The sequence below is a fragment of the Pseudophryne corroboree genome, chromosome 2, assembly GCF_028390025.1.
Source record: "Pseudophryne corroboree isolate aPseCor3 chromosome 2, aPseCor3.hap2, whole genome shotgun sequence".
Taxonomy (NCBI): Eukaryota; Metazoa; Chordata; class Amphibia; order Anura; family Myobatrachidae; genus Pseudophryne; species Pseudophryne corroboree.
In genome coordinates, this window is record NC_086445.1 from 883,895,265 (window position 1) to 883,910,237 (window position 14,973).

At 48.2% G+C, this 14,973-nt stretch overlaps 1 protein-coding gene across 1 annotated transcript in view; it reads right to left on the reverse strand.

Annotated features, from left to right (window-relative positions):
* Positions 1–14,973, reverse strand: part of TMEM248 (transmembrane protein 248) — an 85,467-nt gene that overhangs the window by 34,767 nt on the left and 35,727 nt on the right. Inside the window, exons 3-4 of the mRNA XM_063955989.1 lie at positions 11,957–12,242; positions 3,297–3,447 (exon numbers count right to left, since the gene is read on the reverse strand). Of these exons, the coding sequence (XP_063812059.1) occupies positions 3,297–3,447; positions 11,957–12,242 (437 nt within the window). The remainder of the gene's footprint in view (positions 1–3,296; positions 3,448–11,956; positions 12,243–14,973) is intronic.

Sequence of the window (14,973 nt, forward strand, 5' to 3'; positions counted from 1 at the left end):
CCACCACAGCAGAGACACCCTGGTTCTTGGAAACAGGGTTATTAGGCGATGCATCTGAAGATGCGATCCGGACCATTGGTCCAACAGGTCCCACTGAAAGATTCTTGCATGGAACCTGCCGAAAGGAATTGCTTCGTAAGAAGCCACCATCTTTCCCAGGACCCGCGTGCAGTGATGCACCGATACCTGTTTCGGTTTCAGGAGGTCTCTGACTAGAGATGACAGCTCCTTGGCTTTCTCCTCCGGGAGAAACACTTTTTTCTGGACTGTATCCAGAATCATACCCAGGAACAGTAGACGTGTCGTCGGAACCAGCTGTGATTTTGGAATATTCAGAATCCAACCGTGCTGGTGTAGCACCTCCTGAGATAGTGCTACTCCCACCAACAACTGCTCCTTGGACCTCGCCTTTATTAGGAGATCGTTCAAGTACGGGATAATTAAAACTCCATTTCTTCGAAGGAGTATCATCATTTCCGCCATTACTTTGGTAAACACCCTCGGTGCCGTGGAGAGTCCAAACGGCAGCGTCTGGAATTGGTAATGGCAATCCTGTACCACAAATCTGAGGTACTCCTGGTGAGGATAGTAAATGGGGACATGCAGGTAAGCATCCTTGATGTCCAGGGATACCATGTAATCCCCCTCGTCCAGGCTTGCAATAACCGCCCTGAGCGATTCCATCTTGAACTTGAATTTTTTTATGTATGTGTTCAAGGATTTCAAATTTAAAATGGGTCTCACCGAACCGTCCGGTTTCGGTACCACAAACAGTGTGGAATAGTAACCCCGTCCTTGTTGAAGTAGGGGCACCTTGACTATCACCTGCTGGGAATACAGCTTGTGAATTGCCTCTAGCACAGCCTCCCTGCCTGAGGGAGTTGTCGGCAAGGCAGATTTTAGGAACCGGTGGGGTGGAGACGCCTCGAATTCCAGTTTGTACCCTTGAGATACTATTTGCAGGATCCAGGGATCCACCTGTGAGCGAGCCCACTGATCGCTGAAATTTTTCATGCGGCGGACTTGGAAGAAGCGGGGGAGGACTTTTGCTCCTGGGAACCTGCTGTTTGTTGCAGCCTTTTTCCCCTACCTCTGCCTCTGGACAGAAAGGACCCGCCTTTTCCACGCCTGTTTTTCTGAGTCCGAAAGGACTGTACCTGATAAAACGGCGCCTTTTTAGGCTGTGAGGGAACATGGGGTAAAAATGCTGACTTCCCAGCAGTTGCTGTGGAAACTAGGTCCGAGAGACCATCCCCGAATAACTCCTCACCCTTATAAGGCAAAATTTCCATGTGCCTTTTTGAATCTGCATCCCCTGTCCACTGGCGAGTCCATAAGCCTCTCCTAGCAGAAATGGACAGTGCACTTATTATAGATGCCAGCCGGCAGATCTCCCTCTGTGCATCTCTCATGTATAAGACTGAGTCTTTTATATGCTCTATGGTTAGCAGAATAGTGTCCCTGTCTAGGGTGTCAATATTTTCTGACAGGGAATCTGACCACGCAGCGGCAGCACTGCACATCCATGCTGACGCAATAGCTGGTCTAAGTATAATGCCTGAGTGTGTGTATATACAGACTTCAGGATCGCCTCGTTCTTTCTATCAGCAGGTTCCTTGAGGGCGGCCGTATCCGGAGACGGTAGTGCCACCTTTTTAGACAAACGTGTGAGCGCTTTATCCACCCTAGGTGGTGTCTCCCAACGTGACCTATCCTCTGGCGGGAAAGGGAACGCCATTAGTAACTTCTTAGAGATTACCAATCTTTTATCAGGGAAAGCCCACGCTTCTTCACACACTTCATTTAATTCTTCTGATGGGGGAAAAACTATGGGTAGTTTTTTCTCCCCAAACATAATACCCTTTTTAGTGGTACCTGGGTTTATATCAGAAATTTGTAACACCTCTTTCATTGCTTCAATCATGCAACGAATGGCCTTAGTGGACATTAAACTAGACTCATCGTCGTCGACACTGGTGTCAGTATCCGTGTCGACATCCGCGTCTGCCATCTGAGGTAGCGGGCGTTTTAGAGCCCCCGATGGCCTTTGAGACGCCTGGACAGGCACGAGCTGAGAAGCCGGCTGTCCCGCATTTGGCATGTCGTCAAATTTTTTGTGTAAGGAGTCGACACGTGCACGCAATTCCTTCCATAAGTCCATCCACTCAGGTGTCTGCCCCGCAGGGGGTGACATCCCTTCTATAGGCATCTGCTCCGCCTCCACATCATTATCCTCATCAAACATGTCGACACAGCCGTACCGACACACCGCACACACACAGGGAATGCTCTAACAGAGGACAGGACCCACAAAAGCCCTTTGGGGAGACAGAGTGAGAGTATGTCAGCACACACCAGAGCGCTATATAATGCAGGGACTAACTGAATTATGTCCCCTATAGCTGCTGTTATATATACTGCGCCTAAATTTAGTGTCCCCCCTCTCTTTTTTACCCTTTTCTGTAGTGTAGACTGCAGGGGAGAGCCAGGGAGCTTCCTTCCAGCGGAGCTGTGAGGGAGAAATGGCGCCAGTGTGCTGAAGGAGATAGCTCCGCCCCTTTTTCGCGGACTATTCTCCCGCTTTTTTATGGATTCTGGCAGGGGTAATTATCACATATATAGCCTCTGGGGCTATATATTGTGGTATTTTTGCCAGCCAAGGTCTTTTTATTGCTGCTCAGGGCGCCCCCCCCTAGCGCCCTGCACCCTCAGTGACCGGAGTGTGAAGTGTGTATGAGGAGCAATGGCGCACAGCTGCAGTGCTGTGCGCTACCTTGGTGAAGACTGATGTCTTCTGCCGCCGATTTTCCGGACCTCTTCTTACTTCTGGCTCTGTAAGGGGGACGGCGGCGCGGCTCCGGGACCGAACACCAAGGCCAGTTCCATGCGGTCGATCCCTCTGGAGCTAATGGTGTCCAGTAGCCTAAGAATCCCAAGCTAGCTGCAAGCATGTAGGTTCGCTTCTTCTCCCCTTAGTCCCTCGCTGCAGTGAGCCTGTTGCCAGCAGGTCTCACTGTAAAATAAAAAACCTAATTATATACTTTCTTTCTAGAAGCTCAGGAGAGCCCCTAGTGTGCATCCAACCTCGGCCGGGCACAAAATCTAACTGAGGCTTGGAGGAGGGTCATAGTGGGAGGAGCCAGTGCACACCAGGTGACCTAAAAGCTTTCTTTAGTTGTGCCCAGTCTCCTGCGGAGCCGCTATTCCCCATGGTCCTTTCGGAGTTCCCAGCATCCACTAGGACGTCAGAGAAAACACTCGCACAACTCGTTATAAATAATAAATAGGACACTCACACAGTAACTGGGAACACGCTGCTCACTGCTGTCACAGTCATACAAGTGGTATACACCACCTGCTCACAGCGTCCATGGAGGATACAGTCATCGGAGTTCCAGGCAGCCGGCAGAGTAAATGTTATATTCATCTCCTCATGGGACGGTCTGCCTTAGAAGAGAAAATACAAACAGGATATTATATAAATAGTAATAAAAAGCAAAAAGGTCACACAAGAAGAAATCAATAGGAGACTATATCTGGGCTCTAGTCTTTAACTCCTTTTTTTATGACAGACAGACAAGGTCTGATCACTTCACCAGGAACAGCACAACATGAGGTTACATATACATTTAACAGTCTTAAATAAATAATCATGTCTTTAAAAAAAATGCATTTAACGTTTCAAATACAATATAATTGACCATATATGGTACATGGGAAACTGAACTTATTGAGCACGATCAAGAACAGAGGAATCCAAAAAGAGAACACTTAATTATATAATGTTCGCGCTAAGATGCAGGTATGGCACCGAGGTGCGGGCATGGGTTTCTGCATGCACGCGTCTGGAACGGGGCGCGGCACGGTCGCTGTCACTCTTGGGGGCATGCCCAGCACTAACGGACATACTGGGCTGCCCCCAAGCCTTCCCCTCGCTGTGAATAGGTCTTTTCACCTGGCAGTGATCGGCAAACGCAGCTTTTCGCACACGCAGAACACTGCAGCCTGCAGGTGGGGAAGGCACAGGACAGGCTGTTTTAGCAGTGCTCTTCTTAAAGAGCAGGGTGCAGCACCCTGCTAAAACAGCCTAGCGACAAAACTAATATATTACCCAATAAGCAACACAGATTCCCTAATTAAGCATCCCAAATATAAGAACTCATTTATCCACTAAAATATGACAGACATTGTTGCCGACTGAAATTTTATTCCAAACGTAATGGGGCCAATTCAGATGTTTAACCCCACGATACCACTGGGGAGAGCAAAATGGAGCAATTCAATTGTTGCTCAGTTTAGACGCCCAGTAGCCGCAGGGATGACATTTCTTTGCGCAGCGTCCCGAGGTGCGAGGAGAAATGTGTGCTAAGTCAGCACTATAGGTGTTCGATTGGGAGTTTGGACACCCAAAGCAGAACTTTAGACAGGTTTAGCCATTTTACACAGCTAAAACCGGTCTGTTTATACTGGCCAATATATGCCAAGAACCTCAAATATTATATTATTGTTGTAATCATTTTAATGGTGTATGGTGCACCTGCACCCTTTGTTCCTATATTGTAGTATTGCAGTACTTAGTCCCAGCAAGGTAGCACATCCCATTATAATAAGCTAGGGTGTGCAGTCCAGGCCCCGCCTCCATATAGTCTATATTATGTGTGTGCATACACACTTGAGGAATTGGGACAGCCCTCATCTCTGGATTAGCACCCCACCCACTGCCTCTCAGGCTTTTAAACAGGGAACCAGCACATTCTGACTGCACAAAAGACATAGGTAAGATCCATTTAATTATATACAAAGTCAGTTTTGGGGGTGAGCATTTGGGTCGTGGAGTTCCCTATATTGCTCTGGCTGGGCCACTTTGGGGCATTACCACTTTACATCTACTTTTAACACTTATATCACATTGTGTTTATTTTATATTTATGTAGCATTTCTCACATATCTTTTATACTTCTAACACTGCTCAGATAAACTTCACATTCTAACACTCTGACACCTTACTGCTGTCCTCTTTTTTTTTTTACATTCAGCAGCCTCTTTCATTTGCTTAACACGGATCTTCCACTTCTATTCTTTTTCTGTGTGGTACCCTGGGGTGGTGTGGCTGGGGTGGTCTGGGGGTGCTCTGCGTCCCAGAGGTAACCCCTATAGTGTTAGGGACCTGTCCGATGAGGTCATCGTGAAGCAGGTGGGCAGGCTCATATACTGGCCAATATATGCCAAGAACCTCAATTATAATATTATGGTTGTAATCATTTTAATGCTGTATGGTGCACCTGCACCCTTTGTTCCTATATTGTAGTATTGCAGCCGCCGGCAACCTACTCACCACCGACGTCTTCTGGCTGTTAGGGGGTGGCGGCATGCTGCGGGAGTGAGCGGTCGCCTCAGGGGCTTGCGCTCATCACCCTCAGGAGCTCAGTGTCCTGTCAGCGGAGATAGTGGCCATTAACCTCAGATGGTTGGACACTACACTTCTCCCCCCCTCCCCCAGTCCCACGAAGCCCTAGCTCTGACCGGCTCCACGGGAACATTTTCTAAACTGAGTCTGGTAGGAGTGGCATAGACGGAGGAGCCAGCCCACACTATTATACTCTTAAAGAGCCCATGACTCCTAATGGACCAGTTTATACTAATGTGGACCCAAGCATGCTCTAGGACATAAGAGAAAAGGGAGTACTTCAGTTGATACTCATACCCTGATTCCATCGCATGCAAACCCTATTTTTTCATAGTTGACTCATTGTCCAACTGTGCAGGCATCAGAGTAGCATTGCGCATGTGTCGTGATGGTCTTACAATGGTGGTCTCATTGAGGATTTATTTGCAAAAGTGATTGACAGCGAGAGACTGTTTGAGGGGGATTACGTGGGAGCGGCGGCAAAAATGCAGGCATACCACAACTGTGTCTCAGCATACTGCTGCTATACTATACGCAGTAACAATGGCTCCAGCATCTCACTTACTGCAGTCAAGCTGCACCACCATAGGGATACTGAATAGCAGACTGATCTGCAAGAGACACTGCGTCTTTGTACTCAGCCGGGACTTGTATAGCAGTTAGTGGGCGTTTTAATACAAATCCAGGCAGCTGCGATATCTGCATACACATTCTCAGCTGCGGTGGAATTAGCATACAACTCTGAATCACACTCAGAATCTTAGTTGTGCACATCCCATTAACATAAAAAATAAGAATTTACTCACCGGTAATTCTATTTCTCGTAGTCCGTAGTGGATGCTGGGGACTCCGTAAGGACCATGGGGAATAGCGGGCTCCGCAGGAGACTGGGCACTCTAAAGAAAGATTCAGTACTATCTGGTGTGCACTGGCTCCTCCCTCTATGCCCCTCCTCCAGACCTCAGTTAAGGAAACTGTGCCCAGAAGAGCTGACATTACCAGGAAAGGATTTTGGAATCCAGGGTAAGACTCATACCAGCCACACCAATCACACCGTATAACTTGTGATAAACGTTTCCAGTTAACAGTATGAACAAACAACAGAGCATCAACCAATGGATGCCAACATAACATAACCCTTTAGTAAGCAATAACTATATACACGTATTGCAGAAAGTCCGCACTTGGGACGGGCGCCCAGCATCCACTACGGACTACGAGAAATAGAATTACCGGTGAGTAAATTCTTATTTTCTCTAACGTCCTAGTGGATGCTGGGGACTCCGTAAGGACCATGGGGATTATACCAAAGCTCCCAAACGGGCGGGAGAGTGCGGATGACTCTGCAGCACCGAATGGGCAAACACCAGGTCCTCCTCAGCCAGGGTATCAAACTTGTAGAACTTTGCAAATGTGTTTGAACCCGACCAAGTAGCAGCTCGGCAAAGCTGTAATGCAGAGACCCCTCGGGCAGCCGCCCAAGAAGAGCCCACCTTCCTTGTGGAATGGGCTTTTACTGATTTTGGATGCGGCAATCCAGCCGCAGAATGAGCCTGCTGAATCGTGTTACAGATCCAGCGAGCAATGGTTTGCTTTGAAGCAGGAGCACCCAGCTTGTTTGATGCATACAGAATAAACAGCGAGTCAGTCTTCCTGACTCCAGCTGTCCTGGCAACATAGATCTTCAAAGCCCTGACTACATCAAGCAACTTGGAATCCTCCAAGTCACGAGTAGCCGCAGGCACCACAATAGGTTGGTTCAGATGAAAAGCTGACACCACCTTTGGCAGAAACTGCGGACGAGTTCGCAATTCTGCCCTGTCCATATGGAAAACCAGATAGGGGCTTTTACATGACAAAGCCGCTAATTCTGACACACGCCTAGCCGAGGCTAGGGCCAACAGCATGACCACTTTCCACGTGAGATACTTTAGTTCCACCGTCTTAAGTGGCTCAAACCAGTGGGATTTCAGGAAACTCAACACCACGTTAAGATCCCAAGGTGCCACTGGTGGCACAAAAGGAGGCTGAATATGCAGCACTCCCTTAACAAACGTCTGAACCTCAGGCAGTGAAGCCAGTTCTTTTTGAAAGAAAATGGATAGGGCCGAAATCTGGACCTTTATAGACCCTAATTTCAGGCCCAAAGTCACACCCGACTGTAGGAAGTGCAGGAATCGACCCAGTTGGAATTCCTCTGTAGGGGCCTTCCTGGCCTCACACCAAGCAACATATTTTCGCCATACACGGTGATAATGTTTTGCTGTCACATCCTTCCTAGCCTTTATCAGCGTAGGAATGACTGCTTCCGGAATGTCCTTTTCTGCTAGGATCCGGTGTTCAACCGCCATGCCGTCAAACGCAGCCGCGGTAAGTCTTGGAACAGACAGGGCCCTTATTGTAACAGGTCCTGTCTGAGAGGCAGAGGCCACGGGTCCTCTGTGAGCATTTCTTGCAATTCCGGGTACCAAGTCCTTCTTGGCCAATCCGGAACAATGAGTATTGTTCTCACTCCTCTTTTTCTTACAATTCTCAGCACCTTTGGTATGAGAGGAAGAGGAGGAAACACATAGACCGACTGGAACACCCACGGTGTTACTAGTGCGTCCACAGCTATCGCCTGAGGGTCCCTTGACCTGGCGCAATATCTTTAGGCTTTTTGTTGAGACGGGACGCCATCATGTCTACCTGTGGCAGTTCCCATCGATTTGCAATCTGCGTGAAGACTTCCTGATGAAGTCCCCACTCTCCCGGGCGGCAGTCTTGTCTGCTGAGGAAGTCTGCTTCCCAGTTGTCCACTCCCGGAATGAACACTGCTGACAGTGCTAGTACGTGATTCTCCGCCCACCGAAGAATCCTGGTGGCTTCTGCCATTGCCACCCTGCTTCTTGTGCCGCCCTGGCGGTTCACATGGGCCACCGCCGTGATGTTGTCTGACTGAATCAGCACTGGTTGGTTTCGAAGCAGAGGCTCCGCTTGACTCAGGGCGTTGTATATGGCCCTTAGCTCCAGGATATTGATGTGCAGACAAGTCTCCTGACTTGACCACAACCCTTGGAAGTTTCTTCCTTGAGTGACTGCCCCCCACCCTCGGAGGCTTGCATCCGTGGTCACCAGGACCCAGTACTGTATGCCGAATCTGCGGCCCTCGAGGAGGTGAGCACCTTGTAGCCACCACAGAAGAGACACCCTGGCCCTGGGGGACAGGGTGATCATCCGCTGCATCTAAAGATGCGATCCGGACCACTTGTCCAGCAGATCCCACTGAAAGATCCTCGCATGGAACCTGCCGAAGGGAATGGCTTCGTAAGACGCCACCATCTTTCCCAGGACTCGTGTGCAGTGATGCACCGACACCTGTTTTGGCTTCAGGAGGTCTCTGACCAGAGTCACGAGCTCCTGAGCCTTCTCCGGGAGAAACACCTTCTTCTGGTCTGTGTCCAGAATCATGCCCAGGAAGGGCAGACGCGTCGCAGGAATCAGCTGCGACTTTGGAATGTTCAGAATCCAGCCGTGCTGACGCAACACTTCCAGCGAGTGTGCTACACTGATCAGCAACTGCTCCCTGGACCTCGCCTTTATGAGGAGATCGTCCAAGTATGGGATAATTGTAACCCCTTGCTTCCGAAGGAGCACCATCATCTCCGCCATCACTTTGGTAAAAACTCTCGTTGCCATGGACAGGCCAAACGGCAACGTCTGGAATTGGTAATGACAGTCTCGTACCACAAACCTGAGGTACTCCTGATGAGGCGGATAAATGGGGACATGCAAGTAAGCATCCTTGATGTCCAGCGACACCATAAAATCCCCTTCCTCCAGGCTTGCAATGACCGCTCTGAGCGATTCCATTCTGAACTTGAATTTCTTCAGATAAAAGTTCAGGGATTTTAAATTTAAAATGGGTCTGACCGAACCGTCCAGTTTCGGTACCACAAACATAGTGGAATAGTAGCCCCTTCCCCGTTGAAGGGGGGGGACCTCTACCACCACTTTCTGGAGAAAAAGTTTGTGAATTGCCTCCACCACTATCTCCCTTTCCATGGGGGAAGCTGGTAAGGCCGATTTTAGGTAACGGTGAGGGGGCATCACCTCGTATTCCAGCTTGTATCCCTGAGACACAATTTGTATAGCCCAAGGATCCACCTGTGAGCGAACCCACTGGTGGCTGAAATGTCGGAGACGCGCCCCCACAGCTCCTGGCTCCGCCTGTGGAGCCCCAGCGTCATGCGGTGGACTTAGTGGAAGCAGGGGAAGACTTTTGTTCCTGGGAACTAGCTGCGTGGTGCAGCTTTTTTCCTCTACCCCTGCCTCTGGCAAGAAAGGACGCACCTCTGACCTTCTTGCTCCACTGAGAACGAAAGGACTGCATTTGGTAATACGGTGCTTTCTTGGGTTGTGGAGGGACATAAGGCAAGAAATTTGACTTCCCAGCCGTAGCTGTGGAAACTAGGTCCGAGAGACCGTCCCCAAACAATTCCTCACCCTTGTAAGGTAAAACCTCCATGTGTTTTTTTAGAGTCGGTATCCCCTGTCCATTGCCGAGTCCACAGGACCCTTCTGGCAGAAATGGACATAGCGTTAACTCTAGAGCCCAGCAGGCAAATGTCCCTCTGGGCATCCCGCATATATAGGACCGCGTCCTTGATATGTGCCAGGGTCAGTAGAACAGTGTCCCTGTCCAGGGTATCTAACTCCTCAGACAGAGAATCCGTTCATGCAGCTACCGCACTACACATCCAGGCCGAAGCAATTGCTGGCCTCAGCAGTGTGCCAGAATGTGTATAAACTGACTTCAGGATAGCTTCCTGCTTTTTATCTGCAGGATCCTTTAGGGCGGCCGTATCCGGAGACGGCAGGGCCACCTTCTTAGACAAGCGTGTCAATGCCTTGTCTACCCTAGGGGAGGATTCCCAGCGTAACCTGTCCGTTGGCGGGAAAGGATACGCCATGAGTAATCTCTTGGAAACTATCACCTTCCTGTCAGGGGAATCCCACGCTTTTTCACATAATTCATTTAATTCATGGGAAGGGGGAAAAGTCACTTCATGCTTTTTCTCCCCATATATATAAATCCTCTTGTCAGGGACAGGATTTTCCTCAGAAATGTGTAATACATCCTTCATAGCTACAATCATGTAGCGGATGGCTTTAGTCATTTTAGGCTGCAACTTTGCCTCATCCTCATCGACACTGGAGTCAGATTCCGTGTCGACATCTGTGTCAACTATCTGGGATAGTGTGCGCTTTTGGGACCCTGACGGCCTCTGCGCTGCAGGAGCAGGCATGGGTTGAGACCCTGCCTGTCCCCCGGTTACAGTATTATCCAATCTGTTATGCAAGGAGTTTACATTATCATTTAACACCTTCCACATGTCCATCCAATCAGGTGTCGGCACCGTCGGCGGCGACACCACACTCAGCTGCACTTGTTCTGCCTCCACGTATACTTCATCAAACATGTCGACACAGGCGTACAGACACACAGCGCACACACAGGGAATGCTCCGACTGAGGACAGGACCCCACAAAAGGCATTTGGGGAGACAGAGAGAGAGTATGCCAGCACACACCCCAGCGCTATATAACCCAGGGATTACACAGTACCTTAGTGTTTACCCTGTAGCTGCTGTTAATAAATATATATATATATATATATATATATATACTGCGCCTAAATTTATGTGCCCCCCCCTCTCTTTTTTACCCTCTAAGGCACCTGAATACTGCAGGGGAGAGCCTGGAGAGCGTCCTTCCAGCGGAGCTGTGAAGAGAAAATGGCGCTGGTGTGCTGAGGAAGAAGGCCCCGCCCCCTCAGCGGCGGGCTTCTGTCCCGCTTTAATGTATAAAAAATGGCGGGGGCTCTGGCATATATAGTCCCAGACTGTATATATGTCTCTTTTGGCCAAAAAAGGTACTTAATTGCTGCCCAGGGCGCCCCCCCCTGTGCCCTGCACCCTACAGTGACCGGAGTGTGCGGTGTGCTGTGGGAGCAATGGCGCACAGCTGCAGTGCTGTGCGCTACCTTAAGTGAAGACGGGAGTCTTCAGCCGCCGATTTCGATGTCTTCATGCTTCTGCTGCTTCTGTTCTTCTGGCTCTGCGAGGGGGACGGCGGCGCGGCTCCGGACGATCAAGGTTAGGTACCTGTGTTCGATCCCTCTGGAGCTAATGGTGTCCAGTAGCCTAAGAAGCGCTACCTAGCTGCCGTGAGTAGGTTTGCTTCTCTCCCCTCAGTCCCTCGTAGCAGAGAGTCTGTTGCCAGCAGAAGCTCTCTGAAAACAAAAAACCTAACCAAATACTTTCTTTTCTAGCAAGCTCAGGAGAGCCCACTAGGAGCACCCAGCTCGGCCGGGGCACAGATTCTAACTGAGGTCTGGAGGAGGGGCATAGAGGGAGGAGCCAGTGCACACCAGATAGTACTGAATCTTTCTTTAGAGTGCCCAGTCTCCTGCGGAGCCCGCTATTCCCCATGGTCCCTACGGAGTCCCCAGCATCCACTAGGACGTTAGAGAAACATGGATTTAGCAATTAAAAAGCTTAAAGATACCTGAAAGCCCAATTTGATGGCCAAAAATAGTGGAGCTCAGATGTGTAATGTTCCGAGAGTATCCTCCAAAAGGCTTCAGTGGATCCAATGTTAGAGTAACAGTTACAGAAATATTTATAGTTCCTGAATCTTCTAACGCCTGAGGGGTCTGGGTATAAGACCTGGCCTGGCCAGTGGTGACTGTACTCTCGGGTGGTGTGGTATCATTTAAGAGATGCTTCAAAGTCTCATTTTCGGATATACAAAAGTCCAGATTATTAAACCTTAGGAGAAAGGTGTTCCAGTCCTAGATAGAGACAAGATAGCATTTAAACAATTAACAAGTATATACAAATTATATGGGGCCATCCAATACATGATAGAAACTCATCACTTTGCTACTAAACCCAGACTGGGTCAAATGGTCAATTAACAAAGAGTTAAAGCCACACAAAAAATAAAAATAAAAAAAATAAATAAATAATATTATATATATATATATATATATATATATATATATATATATATATATATATATATATATATTTATTTATATTAGCAGAAAAACTTGGCGGCACTCAGCAGGCTTCTTACAATCCTTTAATGTGGTCTAGGAGCCGACATGTTTCAGGGCTTGTACCCCGTCCTCAGGGCCAGAACAGAAATGAATAAAGTGCACATATCACATTTAAATACCTCCACCAAATTGGACGCTAAGTAGCTAAGTGTACTCACCTGCTACACGCCGTGCTCGCCCGTGCTAGTCCAGCGTCAGTGCCCAGTCCCGGCCTGATGACGTCCGTGGCGCGGTTAGCTGTGCCTCCGTCCCCATGGTTGCAGCAAGGTGCTGGCTGTCAACCATTGGCTCCACCGCACGCCTCTCTCCGCCCGGCGTCCAATGCCGTAGGGTCTCCTCTGACATTGCTATTGACGTGGCGGCACTTGTATGTAGCTGGGGTATCACCATGGCAACCATGTTCCTCGTAGTGGAACGGATGCCAGACAAATATTCTGCATTAGATACAATATAAGAAAAAGCAAAAAACGTGAGAAAGTCTTTAAAAACATGAACTATAAACATAGTATCATGCTGCAAACAATAAATACAACATGCAATTAAAGAATTGAACATGAAGGTTATCATCCCTACCTCAGGCTTGGACAGAAAGGAGAAATGTATTTAACTACTTAAAGCTACTAGGACTGGATCTAAGTAGTAAATTAATCCGTTACTGGTAATAACCTAATCCATTACTAATAATTACTTAATCTAACTCTCTTAAACGGATGATTATATAATTTCATAAGCTAAAGGAAACATTGTAAGCCCAAATTTTCATTTAGTCCCCCTGGTGACAGTGTACCTAAAGTGTAAATCCACCTAGTCTCCCTCTGGAGCAAGGTCCTAGCCCTATTGCCTCCTCTAAGGGACAGCGGCACATGGTCTATCAGTATTGCTCTAATACTAGCCACCCCATGTTTTGCCACTAAACAGTGGCGAGCAAAAGGTTGATCGCTATTGCCTTTCTCTTGGGCCTTTTTGATGGCACTTCTATGCAATGCCATCCTCTCCCGAAACTGTCTAATGGTCTTGCCTACATATGCAAGACCACAAGGACAGGTAAGGAGATAGACATTTTAAAATTACCCTGGGTGAATAAATACACCACGGCATCAATTAGCATTACTAAAAAGGTTAAACAATGGTGGCCGATTATCCAAACAGATACAGCCTTGTCAACATTGGTGGATACAAAAATCATGCCTAGCCATACGAGAGGCCGCAATATAGGAGATCATGTGGTAAAATTGGATGTCACCAAGCTCACTAGACACACCCAGTCACACTTTTTGAGGCCTAAATTGGGTTGCTATAGATGCTTGGGGTGCACCACTTGTAATACCTTAATCACTGGTGCTACTTTCAATCAGCCACATTCGGGTAAAAAGATGACCATAGCACACAGGCTCACGTGCACTACCACCTATGTCGTCTATCTCCTTACCTGTCCTTGTGGTCTTGCATATGTAGGCAAGACCATTAGACAGTTTCGGGAGAGGATGGCATTGCATAGAAGTGCCATCAAAAAGGCCCAAGAGAAAGGCAATAGCGATCAACCTTTCGCTCGCCACTGTTTAGTGGCAATACATGGGGTGGCTAGTATTAGAGCAATACTGATAAACCATGTGCCGCTGTCCCTTAGAGGAGGCAATAGGGCTAGGACCTTGCTCCAGAGGGAGACTAGGTGGATTTACACTTTAGGTACACTGTCACCAGGGGGACTAAATGAAAATTTGGGCTTACAATGTTTCCTTTAGCTTATGAAATTATATAATCATCCGTTTAAGAGAGTTAGATTAAGTAATTATTAGTAATGGATTAGGTTATTACCAGTAACGGATTAATTTACTACTTAGATCCAGTCCTAGTAGCTTTAAGTAGTTAAATACATTTCTCCTTTCTGTCCAAGCCTGAGGTAGGGATGATAACCTTCATGTTCAATTCTTTAATTGCATGTTGTATTTATTGTTTGCAGCATGATACTATGTTTATAGTTCATGTTTTTAAAGACTTTCTCACGTTTTTTGCTTTTTCTTATATTGTATCTAATGCAGAATATTTGTCTGGCATCCGTTCCACTACGAGGAACATGGTTGCCATGGTGATACCCCAGCTACATACAAGTGCCGCCACGTCAATAGCAATGTCAGAGGAGACCCTACGGCATTGGACGCCGGGCGGAGAGAGGCGTGCGGTGGAGCCAATGGTTGACAGCCAGCACCTTGCTGCAACCATGGGGACGGAGGCACAGCTAACCGCGCCACGGACGTCATCAGGCCGGGACTGGGCACTGACGCTGGACTAGCACGGGCGAGCACGGCGTGTAGCAGGTGAGTACACTTAGCTACTTAGCGTCCAATTTGGTGGAGGTATTTAAATGTGATATGTGCACTTTATTCATTTCTGTTCTGGCCCTGAGGACGGGGTACAAGCCCCGAAACATGTCGGCTCCTAGACCACATTAAAGGATTGCAAG